This window comes from Ranitomeya imitator, chromosome 1, assembly GCF_032444005.1.
Source record: "Ranitomeya imitator isolate aRanImi1 chromosome 1, aRanImi1.pri, whole genome shotgun sequence".
In the NCBI taxonomy this organism is placed as follows: Eukaryota; Metazoa; Chordata; class Amphibia; order Anura; family Dendrobatidae; genus Ranitomeya; species Ranitomeya imitator.
The window spans coordinates 228,314,162-228,332,069 of NC_091282.1; the positions used below are offsets into that span (position 1 = coordinate 228,314,162).

The following is a 17,908-nucleotide window of genomic DNA, read 5'->3' on the forward strand; positions in this document are numbered from 1 at the left end:
AATTGTCCAGTGGTCAGTGTGTACAGCGAGGGTGGGGTGATGACGAGCGGGCAGAGATCAAGTCTCAAGCAGGGGACAGCGTTTCTGGGCCAGTTGGCACTCTGCAGCACATGGTGGATTTCATGCTGCAGTGCCTGAGAAACGACCGCCGCATCGACCACATTCTCAACATGCCTGATTATTGGGTGTTCACCCTCCTCGATCCTCGCTACCGGGACAACGTCCAAAACCTCATCCCTGCGTTGACCCAGGAGCGTAAATTGCGGGAGTACCACGACACACTGGTGAATTCCATCATCTTCTCCTGTCCAACTGAGAGGAGTGCTGCTAGTGCTTTACAAAGCAGCTCAGTGCGTCGAGGCAGTGGGGGAGGCTCTGCCCAAAGAGGGAGCAGAAGCAGTGCCTCTGCCCAAGGCAAGCCCAGTATGGCACAACTCTGGCACACTTTTGTGTGCCCGCCCCAAATGTCTACACCATCACCGGCGGCTCCAGTCAGCAGGAGGCAACGGTTCCGTCAGATGGTGACAGACTACATGGCTTGCCCTCTTACTGTACTCCCAGACGCCTCTTCCCCGTTCAAGTTTTGGGTCTCTAAGCTGGATACATGGCCAGAGCTAAGCCAGTATGCATTGGAGGTGCTGGCTTGCCCTGCGGCTAGTGTCTTATCGGAACGTGTCTTTAGTGCCGCAGGTGGTGTACTAACAGACCGTCGCATGCGACTATCCTCCGATAACGTTGACCGGCTTACTTTCCTGAAAATGAACCAGGCCTGGATCTCGCAGGAATTTGCCACTCCTCTGCCTGATTAAGTAATTGGGTGTCATCCAGGTCTCCTGCTGTGTTCATCTTTCTACCACCTGAACTGCTATTCCTGGGCTCCAACACCGCCAGTTGCGGCTCAGAAGTGCAGGCTGCACAGTAAAAACATACGACCCAGTGTTATTGGGTTTCAGTAACGTCAGCTGATCCCCAGCTGTGTAGCCGGCAATGTGTCCTGCGACCGCCACGCTGGCACAACAACCTAAATGTAAGGGAACCTGTCCCCCCCCCCCGTCGTTTGTTACTGAAAGAGCCATCTTGTGCAGCAGTAATGCTGCACAAGGAAAAGGTAGCTCTTTTTTTTTAGCTCCTTGCACACGCAGAACTTAACACTTATAAAATGTGTTCACTGATACCGTTATACCGTCCCGGAGCTGGGACTTTCCTTCGTAATGTGACGCAGCACAGCCGTCATTCCTACCCCCTTGGTGCCATGCGCTGCCTCCTCAGCGTTGTTTTAAGCTGTCACGGAGCCTGCACTGTTCTGTTATCCCTTGGGCATGCCCTATTTGCGCTGCCTGTCTTCTGACATAATTTGGTGTCAGGCTGGCTGCGCCTGTGCGGCCGCGCTGCCCGAGATCCCGCCTCGCAGTGTCTTCTGATTGAGTCACACTGCGGGCCTGGGATCCATGGGCATGCGCAGTGCATATCTTCCCCTCGGGCTCTCGCTCATTTCCCTCCGCCTTCTTTAGACTGTGCGCCGTCAGCTGATCCCTAGCATGCCACGGCCGTGACACCGCACAGTCTGAAGAAGAGGGAAGGAGGGGAGTGAGAGTCGAGGTTATGCACTGTGCATGCCCATGGTTCCAAGGCCCGCAGTGGGATTACGTTAGACGAGACTGCAAGGTGGGATCTGGAGCAGCGTGGACGCACAGGCACTGACAGCCTGACACCAAATTATGTCAGAAGACAGGCAGCGCTAATTGGGCATGGCCAAGGGCTAACAGAACAGCGCAGGCTCCGTGACAGCTTAAAACAACGCTGAGGAGGCAGCGCACGGCATCAAGGGGATAGGAATGACAGCTGTGCTGTGTCCCATTACGAAGGAAATTCGCACCTCCGGAACGGTTTAACGGTATAAAGGGACACATTTTTAGTGTTTACTTCGGTGTTTGCAAGGAGCATAATTAAAAGAGCAACCTTTTCCTTTTGCATCCTTAGTGCTGCACAAGATGGCTCTTTCAGCTACAAACGTCTTGGGGGGGGGGGGTTAAAGGTTTCCTTTCAACTTGCTCCAATCAGGCTTCGGCCTACACTCTGTTCCTCTGCTCCTCCTGCTGTCCCTGGGCTCTAACACCGCCAGTTGGTGCCTGGAAGTGCTGTGTGCACAGTCAACAGTCGCTCCTCTGTTATTGGGGTTCAGTAACGTCAGCTGATCCCCAGCTGTGTGTGCGGCAATACCTCCAATCTGCTCCTCCTGCTGTCCCTGGGCTCTAACCCCGCCAGTTGGTGCCTGGAAGTGCTGTGTGCACAGTCAACAGTCGCTCCTCTGTTATTGGGGTTCAGTAACGTCAGCTGATCCCCAGCTGTGTGTGCGGCAATACCTCCAATCTGCTCCTCCTGCTGTCCCTGGGCTCTAACACCGCCAGTTGGTGCCTGGAAGTGCTGTGTGCACAGTCAACAGTCGCTCCTCTGTTATTGGGGTTCAGTAACGTCAGCTGATCCCCAGCTGTGTGTGCGGCAATACCTCCAATCTGCTCCTCCTGCTGTCCCTGGGCTCTAACACCGCCAGTTGGTGCCTGGAAGTGCTGTGTGCACAGTCAACAGTCGCTCCTCTGTTATTGGGGTTCAGTAACGTCAGCTGATCCCCAGCTGTGTGTGCGGCAATACCTCCAATCTGCTCCTCCTGCTGTCCCTGGGCTCTAACACTGCCAGTTGGTGCCTGGAAGTGCTGTGTGCACAGTCAACAGTCGCTCCTCTGTTATTGGGGTTCAGTAACGTCAGCTGATCCCCAGCTGTGTGTGCGGCAATACCTCCAATCTGCTCCTCCTGCTGTCCCTGGGCTCTAACACCGCCAGTTGGTGCCTGGAAGTGCTGTATGCACAGTCAACAGTCGCTCCTCTGTTATTGGGGTTCAGTAACGTCAGCTGATCCCCAGCTGTGTGTGCGGCAATACCTCCAATCTGCTCCTCCTGCTGTCCCCGGGCTCTAACACCGCCAGTTGGTGCCTGGAAGTGCTGTGTGCACAGTCAACAGTCGCTCCTCTGTTATTGGGGTTCAGTAACGTCAGCTGATCCCCAGCTGTGTATCCGGCAACGTGTCATGCGACCGCCACGCTGGCACAACTAAAATGTAAGGGGACCTGTCCCCCCCCCCCAGGCGTTTGTTACTGAAAGAGCCACCATGTGCAGCACTAATACTGCACAAGGGAAAGGTCGCTCTTGAAATTATGCTCCTTGCAAACGCTGAACTACACATTCATGTAATGTGTCCCCTCACACCGTCCAACCGTCCCGGAGGTGGGACTTTCCTTTGTAATGTGACGCAGCACAGCCGTCATTGCTACCCCCTTGGCACCGTGCGCTGCCTCCTTAACGTTGTTTGATTCCGTCATGGACCCTGCGCTGTTATGTTATCCCTTGGCCATGCACAGTTTGCGCTGCCCGTCCTCTGACATCATTTGTTGTCGTCCTGGCTGCGCCTGTGCGTCCACGCTGCCCGAAATCACACCTCGCAGTGTCGTCTAATGTGATCCCACAGTGGGCCTGGTATCCATGGCCATGCGCAGTGCATATACTAGCCTCTCACTCCCCTTCTTCACGCTTCTTCAGACTAGGCGGCGTCAGCTGATCCCTAATAGCATGCCACGGCCGTGACGCCGCACAGTCTGAAGAAGCAGGAAGGAGGTGAGTGAGAGGCGATGATATGCACTGCGCATGCCCATGGATCCCTGGCCCGCAGTGGGACTACATTAGATGACACTGCAAGGTTGGATCTCGGGCAGCTTGGACGCACAGGCACTGCCAGCCTGACACCTACATGATGTCAGAAGACGGGCACCGCTAACTGTGCATGGCCAAGGGATAACATTACAGCGCGGGCTCCGTGACAGAACCAAACAACGTTGAGGAGGTGGCGCCCGGCACCAAGGGGGTTGGAATGACGGCTGTGCTGTGTCACATTACAAAGGAAAGTCCCACTTCCGGGATGGTTTGACGGTGTGAGGGGACACATTATATGAGTGTGTACTTCAGCGTTTGCAAGGAGCATAATTCTCGGAGCCACCATTTTCCATGTGCAGTATTACTGCTGTACAAGATGGCTCTTTCAGCAACAAATGCCTGGGGGGGGGTTAAAGTTTCCCTTTCAACTTGCTCCACTGCAGGCTTCGGCCTACACTCTGCTCCTCTTTGATTCCCTGGGTTTCAACACTGTCAGTTGCCACCTGGAAGTGTTGTCTACACAGAAAAAACACTAGGTGATGTGTCAGTGGGGTTCAGCACCGCCAGCTGTTCCCCTGCTGTGTACTCGGCAACGTGTCCAGCACAAGCCACGCTGGCACAACAGAACAAAAGCTGCCACCAGTGCAGGCTTCGGCCTACACTCTGCTCCTCTCCTCCTCCTGCTGACCCTGGGCTCAAACACCGCTAGTTTTTGCCCGGAACTGCTAGCTGCACAGAGAAAAACACCAGCCAATGTGTTAGTGGGGTTCAGCACCGCCAGCTGTTCCCCTGCTGTGTAGCTGGCAACGTGTCCTGCAAACGCCACGCAGGCACATGAACTGAAATTGAAGGGAGCCTGCCCCCCACCCCCCCAGGTGTTTCTATGTATAACAGCTACCTTGTACAGCAGTACTGCTGCATTTGTACAAGGTGGCTGACTTTTTCTCCTTGCACACGTGGAACTCAACAAGTACAAAATGTGTCTCATTACAGACCATTACAATGTCCCTGAGGTGTGACTTTCCTTTTTAATGACACGCAGCACCCCCATTGTTAGCGCTGCCCGTCTCCTGACATCATTGGTTGGCTGGCTGTGCCTGTGCGTCCCCCCTGCCCGACACAACGCCCCCCGTTGTCTCATATATTTTAACTGCGAGGGTGTGATTGATGGGCACGAGCAGTGCATATGTTCCCCTGTCTTCACTCCCCTCCTTCCGCCTTCTTCTGACTGTGCGGCCTCATGGCCGCGGCATGCGATAAGGGATCAGCTGAGGCCGCCCAGTCTGAAGCAGGTGTAAGGACATGTGTGAGCGGCGAACATATTTACTGCACAAGGCCACGAATCCCAGCACCGCAGTGTGACTTTAGGAAAAGCCACTGTGGGTCTGGGATTTATGGCCATCGTTAACCGCACCGGCCAACATGAAATGAGGTCATGAGACGGCCTGCACTAACAGGGTATTGCCAAGGGATAACACAAGAGTGCAGTTTCCTGTACTGCAAATAACAACGGTAAGGAATCTGCGCACAGCACCTAGGTGTAAATTTGTACACCTGTGCTGCGTCTCCTTAAAAAGACTAGTAGACTAGTCACGCCTCCACTACTGTTTAACAGTATAATGGGCTAAATAGTGTACGTGTTTAATTCAGCGTGTGCAAGGAGCAAAATTAAATAGAGCAACCTTTGACTTGTGCATCATTAATGCTGTTCAAGGTGTGGCTCTTGTACCTTGGAACACCTGAGGGGGGGGTTAAAGGTAACCTTTGAAATTGGTTCAACTAGGCTTCGGCCTACACTCTGCTCCTCTACTCCTCCTGCTGACCCTGGGCTCAAACACCGCTAGTTTCTGCCCGGAACTGCTAGCTGCACAGAGAAAAACACCAGTCAATGTGTTCGTGGGGTTCAGCACCGCCAGCTGTTCCCCTGCTGTGTAGTTGGCATCGTGTCCAGCACAAGCCACGCTGGCACAACCGACCAAAAGCTGCCACCAGTGCAGGCTTCGGCCTACACTCTGCTCCTTTCCTCCTCCTGCTGACCCCGGGCTCAAACACCGCCAGTTTCTGCCCGGACATGCTAGCTGCACAGAGAAAAACACCAGTCAATGTGTTAGTGGGGTTCAGCACCGCCAGCTGTTCCCCTGCTGTGTAGTCGGCATCGTGTCCAGCACAAGCCACGCTGGCACAACTGAACAAAAGCTGCCACCAGTGCAGGCTTCGGCCTACACTTTGCTCCTCTCCTCCTCCTGCTGACCCTGGGCTCAAACAACGCCAGTTTCTGCCCGGACATGCTAGCTGCACAGAGAAAAACACCAGCCAATGTGTTAGTGGGGTTCAGCACCGCCAGCTGTTCCCCTGCTGTGTAGCTGGCAACGTGTCCTGCAAACGCCACGCAGGCACATGAACTGAAATTGAAGGGAGCCTGCCCCCCACCCCCAGGTGTTTCTATGTATAACAGCCACCTTGTACAGCAGTACTGCTGCATTTGTACAAGGTGGCTGACTTTTTGTCCTTGCCCACGTGGAACTCAAAACGTACAAAATGTGTCTCATTGAGACCATTCCACTGTCCCTGAGGTGTGACTTTCCTTTCTAATGATACGCAGCACCCCCCTTGGTAGCGCTTCCCGTCTTCTGACATCATTGGTTGGCTTGTTGCGCCTGTGCGTCCGCCCTGCCTGAAACAATGCTCCTCGTTGTCTTATTTTGACTGCGAGGGTGTGATTGATGGGCACGAGCAGTGCATATCTTCACCTGTCTTAACTCATCTCCTTCCGCCTTCTTCAGACTGTGCAGCCTCATGGCCGCGGCATGCGAGAAGGGATCAGCAGAGGCCGCCCAGTCTGAAGCAGGTGTAAGGACGTGTGTGAGCGGCCAAAATATTTACTGCTCAAGGCCACGAATCACAGCACCGCAGTGTGACTTTATGAAAAGGCACTGTGGGTCTGGGATTTATGGCCATCGTTAACCGCACCGGCCAACATGAAATGAGGTCATAAGACGGGCAGCTCTAACAGGGCATTGCCAAGGGATAACACAAGAGCGCAGACTCCTGTACAGCAAATAACAACGCTCAGGAAGCTGCGCCAAGCACCAAGGCGTTATTTGGGACACCTGTGCTGCATCTCCTTAAAAAGCCAAGTCACGCATCCACTACAGTTTGACTGTAGAATGGGCTAAATTGTGTACGTCTTTCATTCAGCGTGTGCAAGTAGACAAATTAATAGAGCAACCTTTCACTTGTGCAGCATTAATACTGCACAAGGTGTGTCTCTTGTACTTTGTAACACCTGAGGGGGGGTTAAAGGTTTCCTTTGAAATCGGTTCAAATAGGCTTCGGCCTACACTCTGCTCCTCTACTCCTCCTCCTGCTTCAACACGGGCTCTAACATCGCTAGTTTTTGACCGCAAGTGCTAGCTGCACAGAGAAAAACACACGCCATTGTGTTAGTGGGGTTCAGCAACGCCAGCTGTTCCCCCACTGTGTAGCCGGCAAAGTGTCCTGCAAACGCAACGCAGACACAAAGCTGCCTCCAGTGCAGGCTTCGGCCTACACTCTGCTCCCCCTGCTTACCCTTAGCTCCAACACCGCTAGTTGGGGCTCTAGGAAGACAATCTTTAATAGGCAACGCATCTGGGTTCCAGCACCGCCAGCTGGTTCTCGGCAGTGTTCTTGTCACAGGTACTCCCTCGTGCCAAGCCTGGTTTCAGCACCGTCAGCTGTTTCCGGGTTGTGTCAAGCTCACTGAGACGCCTATGCTTGCCCCGGCGTGGTGTGGTCGGGTTAGCCAACTCCAGGGTGCCTCCAGTTTAGGAGCTTCCTATGTGGGCTGCGTGAACTGGTAGTCAAGGCTGGTTCTGTAGTGCCAGTAGGCCCAGCTCCCCCTGTAGGACTGTTGGGGTTTGGTAACTGCGGCGGCCTCGCGGCCTAGCTGTTCTCTCCTCTCCTGTGGACCTTCAGGTCCACCACCTGGTTCCAGCACCGTCAGCTGGTTCCAGGCCGAGCCTTTGGCTTAGGTGCCTCCTCCTGGGTATCTGAGTTCCGCCAACGTCAGGCGGTCCTTGGTAGTGCTTTTAAGCGCGGGCACCTACAGCTTAGTAACCGGGTTCCAGCACCGCCAGCTGGTCCTCGGTCGTGCCATTGGCTCTTGCACACTGGGGCAACGCATCTGGGTTCCAGCACCGCCAGCTGGTTCTCGGCAGTGTTCTTGTCACAGGTACTCCCTCGTGCCAAGCCTGGTTTCAGCACCGTCAGCTGTTTCCGGGTTGTGTCAAGCTCACTGAGACGCCTATGCTTGCCCCGTCGTGGTGCGGTCGGGTTAGCCAACTCCAGGGTGCCTCCAGTTTAGGAGCTTCCTATGTGGGCTGCGTGAACTGGTAGTCAAGGCTGGTTCTGTAGTGCCAGTAGGCCCAGCTCCCCCTGTAGGACTGTTGGGGTTCGGTAACTGCGGCTGCCTCGCGGCCTAGCTGTTCTCTCCTCTCCTGTGGGCCTTGGGGTCCACCACCTGGTTCCAGCACCGTCAGCTGGTTCCGGGCCGAGCCTTTGGCTTAGGTGCCTCCTCCTGGGTATCCGAGTTCCGCCAACGTCAGGCGGTCCTTGGTAGTGCTTTTAAGCGCGGGCACCTACAGCTTAGTAACCGGGTTCCAGCACCGCCAGCTGGTCCTCGGTCGTGCCATTGGCTCTTGCACACTGGGGCAACGCATCTGGGTTCCAGCACCGCCAGCTGGTTCTCGGCAGTGTTCTTGTCACAGGTACTCCCTCGTGCCAAGCCTGGTTTCAGCACCGTCAGCTGTTTCCGGGTTGTGTCAAGCTCACTGAGACGCCTATGCTTGCCCCGTCGTGGTGCGGTCGGGTTAGCCAACTCCAGGGTGCCTCCAGTTTAGGAGCTTCCTATGTGGGCTGCGTGAACTGGTAGTCAAGGCTGGTTCTGTAGTGCCAGTAGGCCCAGCTCCCCCTGTAGGACTGTTGGGGTTCGGTAACTGCGGCTGCCTCGCGGCCTAGCTGTTCTCTCCTCTCCTGTGGGCCTTGGGGTCCACCACCTGGTTCCAGCACCGTCAGCTGGTTCCGGGCCGAGCCTTTGGCTTAGGTGCCTCCTCCTGGGTATCCGAGTTCCGCCAACGTCAGGCGGTCCTTGGTAGTGCTTTTAAGCGCGGGCACCTACAGCTTAGTAACCGTGTTCCAGCACCGCCAGCTGGTCCTCGGTCGTGCCATTGGCTCTTGCACACTGGGGCAACGCATCTGGGTTCCAGCACCGCCAGCTGGTTCTCGGCAGTGTTTTTGTCACAGGTACTCCCTCGTGCCAAGCCTGGTTTCAGCACCGTCAGTTGTTTCCGGGTTGTGTCAAGCTCACTGAGACGCCTATGCTTGCCCCGTCGTGGTGCGGTCGGGTTAGCCAACTCCAGGGTGCCTCCAGTTTAGGAGCTTCCTATGTGGGCTGCGTGAACTGGTAGTCAAGGCTGGTTCTGTAGTGCCAGTAGGCCCAGCTCCCCCTGTAGGACTGTTGGGGTTCGGTAACTGCGGCTGCCTCGCGGCCTAGCTGTTCTCTCCTCTCCTGTGGGCCTTGGGGTCCACCACCTGGTTCCAGCACCGTCAGCTGGTTCCAGGCCGAGCCTTTGGCTTAGGTGCCTCCTCCTGGGTATCCGAGTTCCGCCAACGTCAGGCGGTACTTGGTAGTGCTTTTAAGCGCGGGCACCTACAGCTTAGTAACCGGGTTCCAGCACCGCCAGCTGGTCCTCGGTTGTGCCATTGGCTCTTGCACACTGGGGCAACGCATCTGGGTTCCAGCACCGCCAGCTGGTTCTCGGCAGTGTTCTTGTCACAGGTACTTCCTCGTGCCAAGCCTGGTTTCAGCACCGTCAGCTGTTTCCGGGTTGTGTCAAGCTCACTGAGACGCCTATGCTTGCCCCGTCGTGGTGCGAGCGGGTTAGCCAACTCCAGGGTGCCTCCAGTTTAGGAGCTTCCTATGTGGGCTGCGTGAACTGGTAGTCAAGGCTGGTTCTGTAGTGCCAGTAGGCCCAGCTCCCCCTGTAGGACTGTTGGGGTTCGGTAACTGCGGCTGCCTCGCGGCCTAGCTGTTCTCTCCTCTCCTGTGGGCCTTGGGGTCCACCACCTGGTTCCAGCACCGTCAGCTGGTTCCGGCTCGAGCCTTTGGCTTAGGTGCCTCCTCCTGGGTATCCGAGTTCCGCCAACGTCAGGCGGTCCTTGGTAGTGCTTTTAAGCGCGGGCACCTACAGCTTAGTAACCGGGTTCCAGCACCGCCAGCTGGTCCTCGGTCGTGCCATTGGCTCTTGCACACTGGGGCAACGCATCTGGGTTCCAGCACCGCCAGCTGGTTCTCGGCAGTGTTCTTGTCACAGGTACTCCCTCGTGCCAAGCCTGGTTTCAGCACCGTCAGCTGTTTCCGGGTTGTGTCAAGCTCACTGAGACGCCTATGCTTGCCCCGTCGTGGTGCGGTCGGGTTAGCCAACTCCAGGGTGCCTCCAGTTTAGGAGCTTCCTATGTGGGCTGCGTGAACTGGTAGTCAAGGCTGGTTCTGTAGTGCCAGTAGGCCCAGCTCCCCCTGTAGGACTGTTGGGGTTCGGTAACTGCGGCTGCCTCGCGGCCTAGCTTTTCTCTCCTCTCCTGTGGACCTTCAGGTCCACCACCTGGTTCCAGCACCGTCAGCTGGTTCTCGGCAGTGTCTTTTGCTCTTGTACCTTCTGCTCCCCATCCTGGTTCCAGTACCGTCAGCTGGTTCCGGGCAGAGCCTTTGGCTTAGGTGCCTCCTTCTGGGTATCCAAGTTCCACCAACGTCAGGTGGTCCTTGGTAGTGCTTTCGGGCACGGGTACCTCCTGCTTAGTAACCGGGTTCCAGTAACATCAGCTGGTCCTCGGTAGTTCCATTGGCTCTTGGACCTTCGGCTACCCATCCGGGTTCCAGTACCGTCAGCTGGTTCTCGGCAGTGTCTTTTGCTCTTGTACCTTCTGCTCCCCATCCTGGTTCCAGTAACGTCAGCTGGTTCCGGGCAGAGCCTTTGGCTTAGGTGCCTCCTTCTGGGTATCCGAGTTCCGCCAACGTCAGGCGGTCCTTGGTAGTGCTTTTTAGCACGGGTACCTCCTGCTTAGTAACCGGGTTCCAGTAACGTCAGCTGGTCCTCGGTAGTTCCATAGGCTCTTGAACCTTCGGGTAGCCATCCGAGTTCCAGTTCCATCAGCTGGTTCTTGGCATTTTCTCAGCCTTCTTGTACCTTCTGCTACATTTCCAAGTTGAAGACCCTAAAGTCGACGACCCGGAAGACCACCCCGATGACGACGACGACGACCCGGAAGACCACCCCGATGACGACGACGACGACGGCGGAGACGACGACGGCTGAGACGACGACGGCGGAGATGACGACACTGGAGACGACGACCCTGGAGACGACGACATGGAAGACCGAGAAGCAGAAGAACAAGAGGCTGCAGAACAAAGAGCAGAAGAACATTAAGCATAAGACTTAATATCAGAGCAAAAGATATTATCTAAATTATATGCAGAAGAAGACTAAGCAGTGTATGGGGGTGAGTCCGTTCCTCCTCGTGGTGCCCCTGGATAAAGCCTGATGCTGCAGGCCAAACTGAACGCGGACAAATGTAACTTTTGTGACTGGCAGAACGGAAGGTGTAATCTTCCAACTTTTATAGATAACAACTACGGGAATGCCTGTCACAAATGAGAATATGATGAAGAAGTAGAATAGGAAGAATAATAACAGTGGAATAAAAAGAATATGTAGAATAGGAAGAATAATAATAGTTGAATAAAATGAATATGAAGACTGTAATAAAAAAAAAAATAGGTAGAAGATGAAGAAGAAGATGAATAAGGTGAAGAAGAAGTTGATGTCAAAGATGCTGATGATGATGAAGATGAAAGTGTGGGAAAAGTAAAAAAAAAAAAAAGAAAAAAAAAGAAGGGGAAGGGCGTGGAATAGTGAAACATCAATATCTGACAAAATAAAAAATAATTTACATACTCAATATCTTTTTCAGTCCGAACGTCTTAAAAAAAAACAAAACATGCTATTCTATTTGATTGGGCTAAACCTCATTGCCTTTAATGTCTCCGCCACCTCCCACAATACATCCTACATTATCCTTCATGTAGAATGAACCTACAAGGCAAGAAAGGGTTTATTTTAATTCCGATATTTTGGTCCCATTGACTTGCATTGGGATCGGGTATCGGTATCGGCGATATCCGATATTTTTTGAATATCGGCCGATCCTATCCGATACCGATACTTTCCGATATCGGAAGGTATCGCTCAACACTACAGATAACTGTTAATTCTGCCCATCAAGTTTAGCTAAAGATCAATAGCCATTTCCTATTACATAAAACCTAAACCATAAATAACAATAGTGCATGAAAATAATTTAGGGCACTTGGTTAACATCATTTTGCTAAAAAAAAAACATAAAAGCAGGGGTGTAACTACAACAGGAGCAGGGGTTGCAATTGCACCCGGGCCCTGGAGCCTAGGGGGCCCTAAAAGTCCCTTTTGACTATAGAAAAATACTATTGCAATTAAAGATTTAAAATATTTGGGGGTCCCGTTGGAGCTTTCTCATCGGGACCCATAAGTTTTAAGTTACGCCACTGTATGAAAGCCATCCCACTGCGTCAAGGTGACCTTATTTGGGATGTTCCTAACCTTTAGTATTAAAACCTTACCATTTGTCTAATGACGTAAATGTGAATAAGTGCCGAGAAGGACTGGGGCCCACGACTAATGGACATCGAGCAGTGGGGAGCTAGATAAACATAATGTTCAGCTCAAGGAAAAAGGAGGTCAAGCCCATATTTGCACAATTTTTGAGAGCAAAAACCTGAAACAACTGAAATATAAGTTGGTATGCATGTAACGAGTAGGCACATGTTCACATAAAAACCATCCGACCAAAAAAAGTAAAAGCCATCTTGCCACTTTTTTTAATCAAAATTATGTTAACCAAGAACCCTATATAATTTTCATGCACTTTTTGCTATTTATTTGCTCATTTTGTTTTTATCTTCGGTTTAGTGACCGGTTTGAACATGCGCCAGTTCATTCCGAATAGGCTAACCTTTACATGGTAGGATGACTTTTAAACTTTTTTGATCAATATTACGTTAACCAAGTACCCTTTGTTATTTTCATATGCTATTACTATTTAATTCCAGTATTTTGGGGACTATAAGATGCAATGAACCATAAGAAGCACCCCAAGTTTGGGGGCGGAAAATAGAAAAACATTTTTTTTATAAAATGGTGGTGCATCTTACAGTCTGGTTTCACGGTAAATTAACGGGGGGTGCAGCTGCAGTGGACCCCAGTGGTCCCAGGAGGCAGGATTGCTGCTGCAGGAAGCTGGCGGCAGGGGAGTGGCGATGTTGCGGGTCCCGGGCTGAGAGGAAGGGGTGTTTGGAAGGTGCAAGGATGCAGTAGGCTCTTGGCTTTCAGAAAATGTTGAAAGTCCCCACACTTCCCATCCTTTTCACTACAATGGACTTTGGGAAAATGGCCGCTGGAGACGGTGCATGCACACATTGAGATCTTGGGAGCCGAGATCTCGGGAGAAGTTTCCGTCAACTCTAAGGACAGATTGCATTTTTTATGAAAAGTGTTGTAGAAGACAAACGAGGGTTCGGGGAACTGTCATATATGATATACGAAATCGATAAAACATGGTAAACAGTTAGCTTTGAAAGTACCACAATGTGTACCTGCAGCCATTTTCCCGAAGTCCACCGCAGTGAAAAGGATGGGAAGTACGGGTACTATTGACATTTTCTGACAGCCTGGAGCCCGCTGCAGCCTCGAACTGTCAATCATTTCCATCTCCCAACCTGGGGCCCAAAATATTGTCCCACTCCTGTTACCGTGGCCAGCTTACTGCAGCAGCAATCCTGCTTCCTGAGGTACCCCTCCGCTGCAGCCGCCCCTCTCGTACATTTAGGTTATAAGATGCACCTCCATTTTCCCAAAAACTTTTTGGGAAAAAAGTGTGTTTTATAATCCGAAAAATACGGTATTTATTGCAGGGTATTTGCTCATTTTGTTTTTATGTTGGGTTTCGTGTGCTTAGTGGCCAGTGTGAACATGCATCTACTTGCTGCATGCACATAAACTTATATTTCAGTTAATTTCTTTCAGTTTTTATTTCTTATTGGATGTAAGTTTGTACTTGCCTTTCCATAACTTCCACCTTATCATGTAAGTAGATATCTGCTTCATCAGCCACCTCAAAGAATGTTTCCCTCATCTCTGAGGACAGATTGCTTTTCTTCTTTATGAAAAGGTTTGTAGAAGACAAACGAGGAGCCGGGGAGCTGTCATAGTGATATACGAAATGGATAAAGCATGGTAAACAATTAACCTTGAAAGTACCACAACCTGTACTATAGTTCATGCAATATATCTGCTATATAATTCTCTTAGGGTCACATCCGTCTGTCTGTCTGTCTTTCTGTCTGTCTGTCACGCATATTCATTGGCCTCTGTCTGTCATGGAAATCCAAGTCGCTGATTGGTCATGGCAAAATAGCCACGACCAATCAGCGACGGGCACAGTCCGGCGGAAAAATGGCCGCTCCTTCCTCTCCGCAGTCAGCGCCCGCTCCATACTCCCCTCCAGTCAGCGCTCACACAGGGTTAATGGCAGCATTGACCGCGGTGTAACGCACTCGGTTAATGCTCCTATTAACCCTGTGTGACCAACTTTTTACTATTCATGCTGCCTATGCATCATCAATAGTAAAAAGAATTAATGTTAAAGATAATAAAAAAAATAAAAATAGTTATATGCTCACCGTCCGTTGGCCCCCCGGATCAGGAACAGGCCTTTCCCGCTCCTCACGACGCCCCGGTGACCGCTCCATGATTTGCGGTCTCGCGAGATGAAGATGTGCGGTCTCTCGAGACCTCTACGTCATCTCGCGAGACCGCAATGCACTCTTCAAACCGGAATGCGCGAGGAGCGTCGGTAACCGCTTCGATCCAGGAGCCAACGGAGGGTGAGTATATATGGTAACTATTTTTTATTTTAATTCTTTTTTTTAATAGGGATGTGGTGCCCACATTGCTATATACTGCGTGGGCTGTGCAATATATTACGTGGGCTGTGTTATATACTACGTGGGCAGGGCAATATATTATGTGGGCTGTGCAATATACTGCGTGGGCTGTGCTATATACTGCGCGGGCTGTGCAATATACTGCGCAGGCTGTGCAATATACTGCGCGGGCCGTGCAATGTACTGCGCGGGCTGTGCAATATACTACGTGGGCTGTGCAATATACTACGTGGGCTGTGCAATATACTACGTGGGCTGTGCAATATACTGCGTGGGCTATGCAATATACTCCGTGGGCTGTGCTATATACTCCGTGGGCTGTGCTATATACTACGTGGCTGTGCTATATACTACATGGCTGTCCTATATACTACGTGGCTGTGCAATATACTATGTGGCTGTGCTATTTACTACGTGGGCTGTTATATACTACATGGCTGTGCTACATACTACGTTGCCGGCCGCGAACAATCAGCGACAGGCGCAATCCGGACGCAAATTGGTGCGGAATTCAAACCAAGGTTCGCTAATTGGTCGCGGCCGGCCAAATCCTGTTTATTCAATGTATTATTCTAAAATCTTCATAAATAAATTACATACATATTCTAGATTACCCGATGCGTTAGAATCGGGCTACCATCTAGTAGGACATATAATAGTCTTTCTGAATTCAGGTACTATTAGACTATGGCCAGTCACTCAGTCTATCACAGCATAATATTGCATTTGTATAAAACATCCTAATATATATATGTATATACAGTACAGTCCAAAAGTTTGGACACACCTCATTTTAAGATTTTTCTGTATTTTCTTGACTATGAAAATTGTACATTCACACTGAAGGCATCAAAACTATGAATTAACACATGTGGAATTATATACTTAACAAAAAAGTGTGAAACAACTGAAAATATGTCTTATATTCTAGGTTCTTCAACGTAGCCACCTTTTGCTTTCATGACTGCTTTGCACACTCTTGGCATTCTCTTGATGAGCTTCAAGAGGTAGTCACCGGGAATGGTTTTCACTTCACAGGTGTGCCCTGTCAGGTTTAATAAGTGGGATTTCTTGCCTTATAAATGGGGTTGGGACCATCAGTTGTGTTGAGCAGAAGTGTGCTGGATACACAGCTGATAGTCCTACTGAATAGACTGTTAGAATTTGTATTATGGCAAGAAAAAATCAGCTAAGTAAAGAATAACGAGTGGCCATCATTACTTTAAGAAATGATGGTCAGTCAGTCCGAAAAATTGGGAAAACTTTGAAAGTGTCCCCAAGTGCAGTTGCAAAAACCATCACGCGCTACAAAGAAACTTGCTCACATGAGGACCGCACCAGGAAAGGAAGACCATGAGTCACCTCTGTTTCTGAGGATAAGTTAATCCGAGTCACCAGCCTCAGAAATCACAGGTTAACAGCAGCTCATATTAGAGACCTGGACAATGCCACACAGAGTTCTAGCAGCAGTCACATCTCTACAACAACTGTTAAGAGGAGACTTTGTGCAGCAGGCCTTCATGGTAAAATAGCTGCTAGGAAACCACTGATAAGGACAGGCAACAAGCAGAAGAGACTTGTTTGGACTAAAGAACACAAGGAATGGACATTAGACCAGAGGAAATCTGTGCTTTGGTCTGATGAGTCAAAATTTGAGATCTTTGATTCCAACCACCGTGTCTTTGTGCAACGCAGAAAAGGTGAACGGATGGACTCTACATGCCTGGTTCCCTGTTGGAGATTTATTCAAAATTGAAGGCATACTGAACCAGCATGGCTACCACAACATCTTGCAGAAGCATGCTATTCCATCCGGTTTGCGTTTAGTTGAACCATCACTTATTTTTCAACAGGACAATGACCCCAAACACACCTCCAGGCTGTGTAAGGGCTATTTGACCAAGTAGGAGAGTGATGGGGTGCTACGCCAGATGACCTGGCCTCCACAGTCACCAGACCTGAACCCAATCGAGATGGTTTGGGGTGAGCTGGACCGCACAGTAAAGGCAAAAGGGCCAACTTGTGCTAAGCATTGTCATGGCGCCGCTCTGCGCCACCGCTCCCGCTGCCCCGCTTGCCGCCCCGCCTGTCGCTTTCTCCCCCGTTCACCGGCTTACTTACCTGCTCCAGCGCACTCCTCCTGCAGGCGTGCGTCCTTTTCTCTACTCTTCATGACTCACCGTTGGTTCCTGGATCTCGCCGGGTGCGCATGCACACCTCTCACTCCAGCTTCCTCCTGCACACGCGCAGTTCCTCATTCTGATATGCAGACGCGCCGTACCTCCACTCTGTGATCCTGGAGGATCCTGACCCAGAAGTCCTACTGCACGCCGTGTATTTAAGGTCAGCCCTCCCTCTGCTCCTTTGCTTCTACGCTGTCTGTCCTGAGTCTCGGCTCTGTCCAGCTTGCCCCATGTTTCCATCTAATCAAGTCTTCCCTGTGTCACTGTCTGTTCCAGACAGTCCTTTGTCTTCTTCGTATCCTGTCAGTCCTGTGTCACTGTCCAGCCCAGCTACCTTCGTGTCTCCACCATTTCCAGTTTTCCTCGTGTCTCGCTTGTATCCAACCTATACCAGTCTGTCCTGCATCTTTTCCCGCTCGGTCTGTCCAACGCTTTCCCACTCTCATTTGAATCACTATTTCCTGTTCCCGGGGCCCAGCTTCTGCGGCAATAGTCTCCCTCAGGCCTGCCCCTAACGCTCCCAGTATAGGGGGTGCTCAATCAGGTTAGCTCACCCTTGGGAGGTTCGTTGTCGTGGATCTGCGGGTTCACTCTAGGAGTTCCAAAAGATCTCACAAGCATCTCTGGGAACTCCTTCAAGATTGTTGGAAGACCATTTCCGGTGACTACCTCTTGAAGCTCATCAAGAGAATGCCAAGAGTGTGCAAAGCAGTCATCAAAGCAAAAGGTGGCTACTTTGAAGAACCTAGAATATAAGACATATTTTAAGTTGTTTCACACTTTTTTGTTACATAAATAATTCCACATGTGTTATTTCATAGTTTTGATGCCTTCAGTGTGAATTTACAATTTTCATAGTTATGAAAATACAGAAAAATCTTTAAATGAGAAGGTGTGTCCAAACATTTACTGCCACCCTCCCACAGCGCAGTTGATGAGGTGCTGAT

General features: G+C 51.2%; 1 protein-coding gene across 1 annotated transcript in view; it reads right to left on the minus strand.

Annotated features, from left to right (window-relative positions):
• The window catches only part of CCDC60 (coiled-coil domain containing 60), a 330,055-nt gene that overhangs the window by 28,403 nt on the left and 283,744 nt on the right, over positions 1-17,908 (minus strand). Inside the window, exon 11 of the mRNA XM_069754456.1 lies at positions 13,894-14,034. Within this exon, the coding sequence (XP_069610557.1) occupies positions 13,894-14,034 (141 nt within the window). The remainder of the gene's footprint in view (positions 1-13,893; positions 14,035-17,908) is intronic.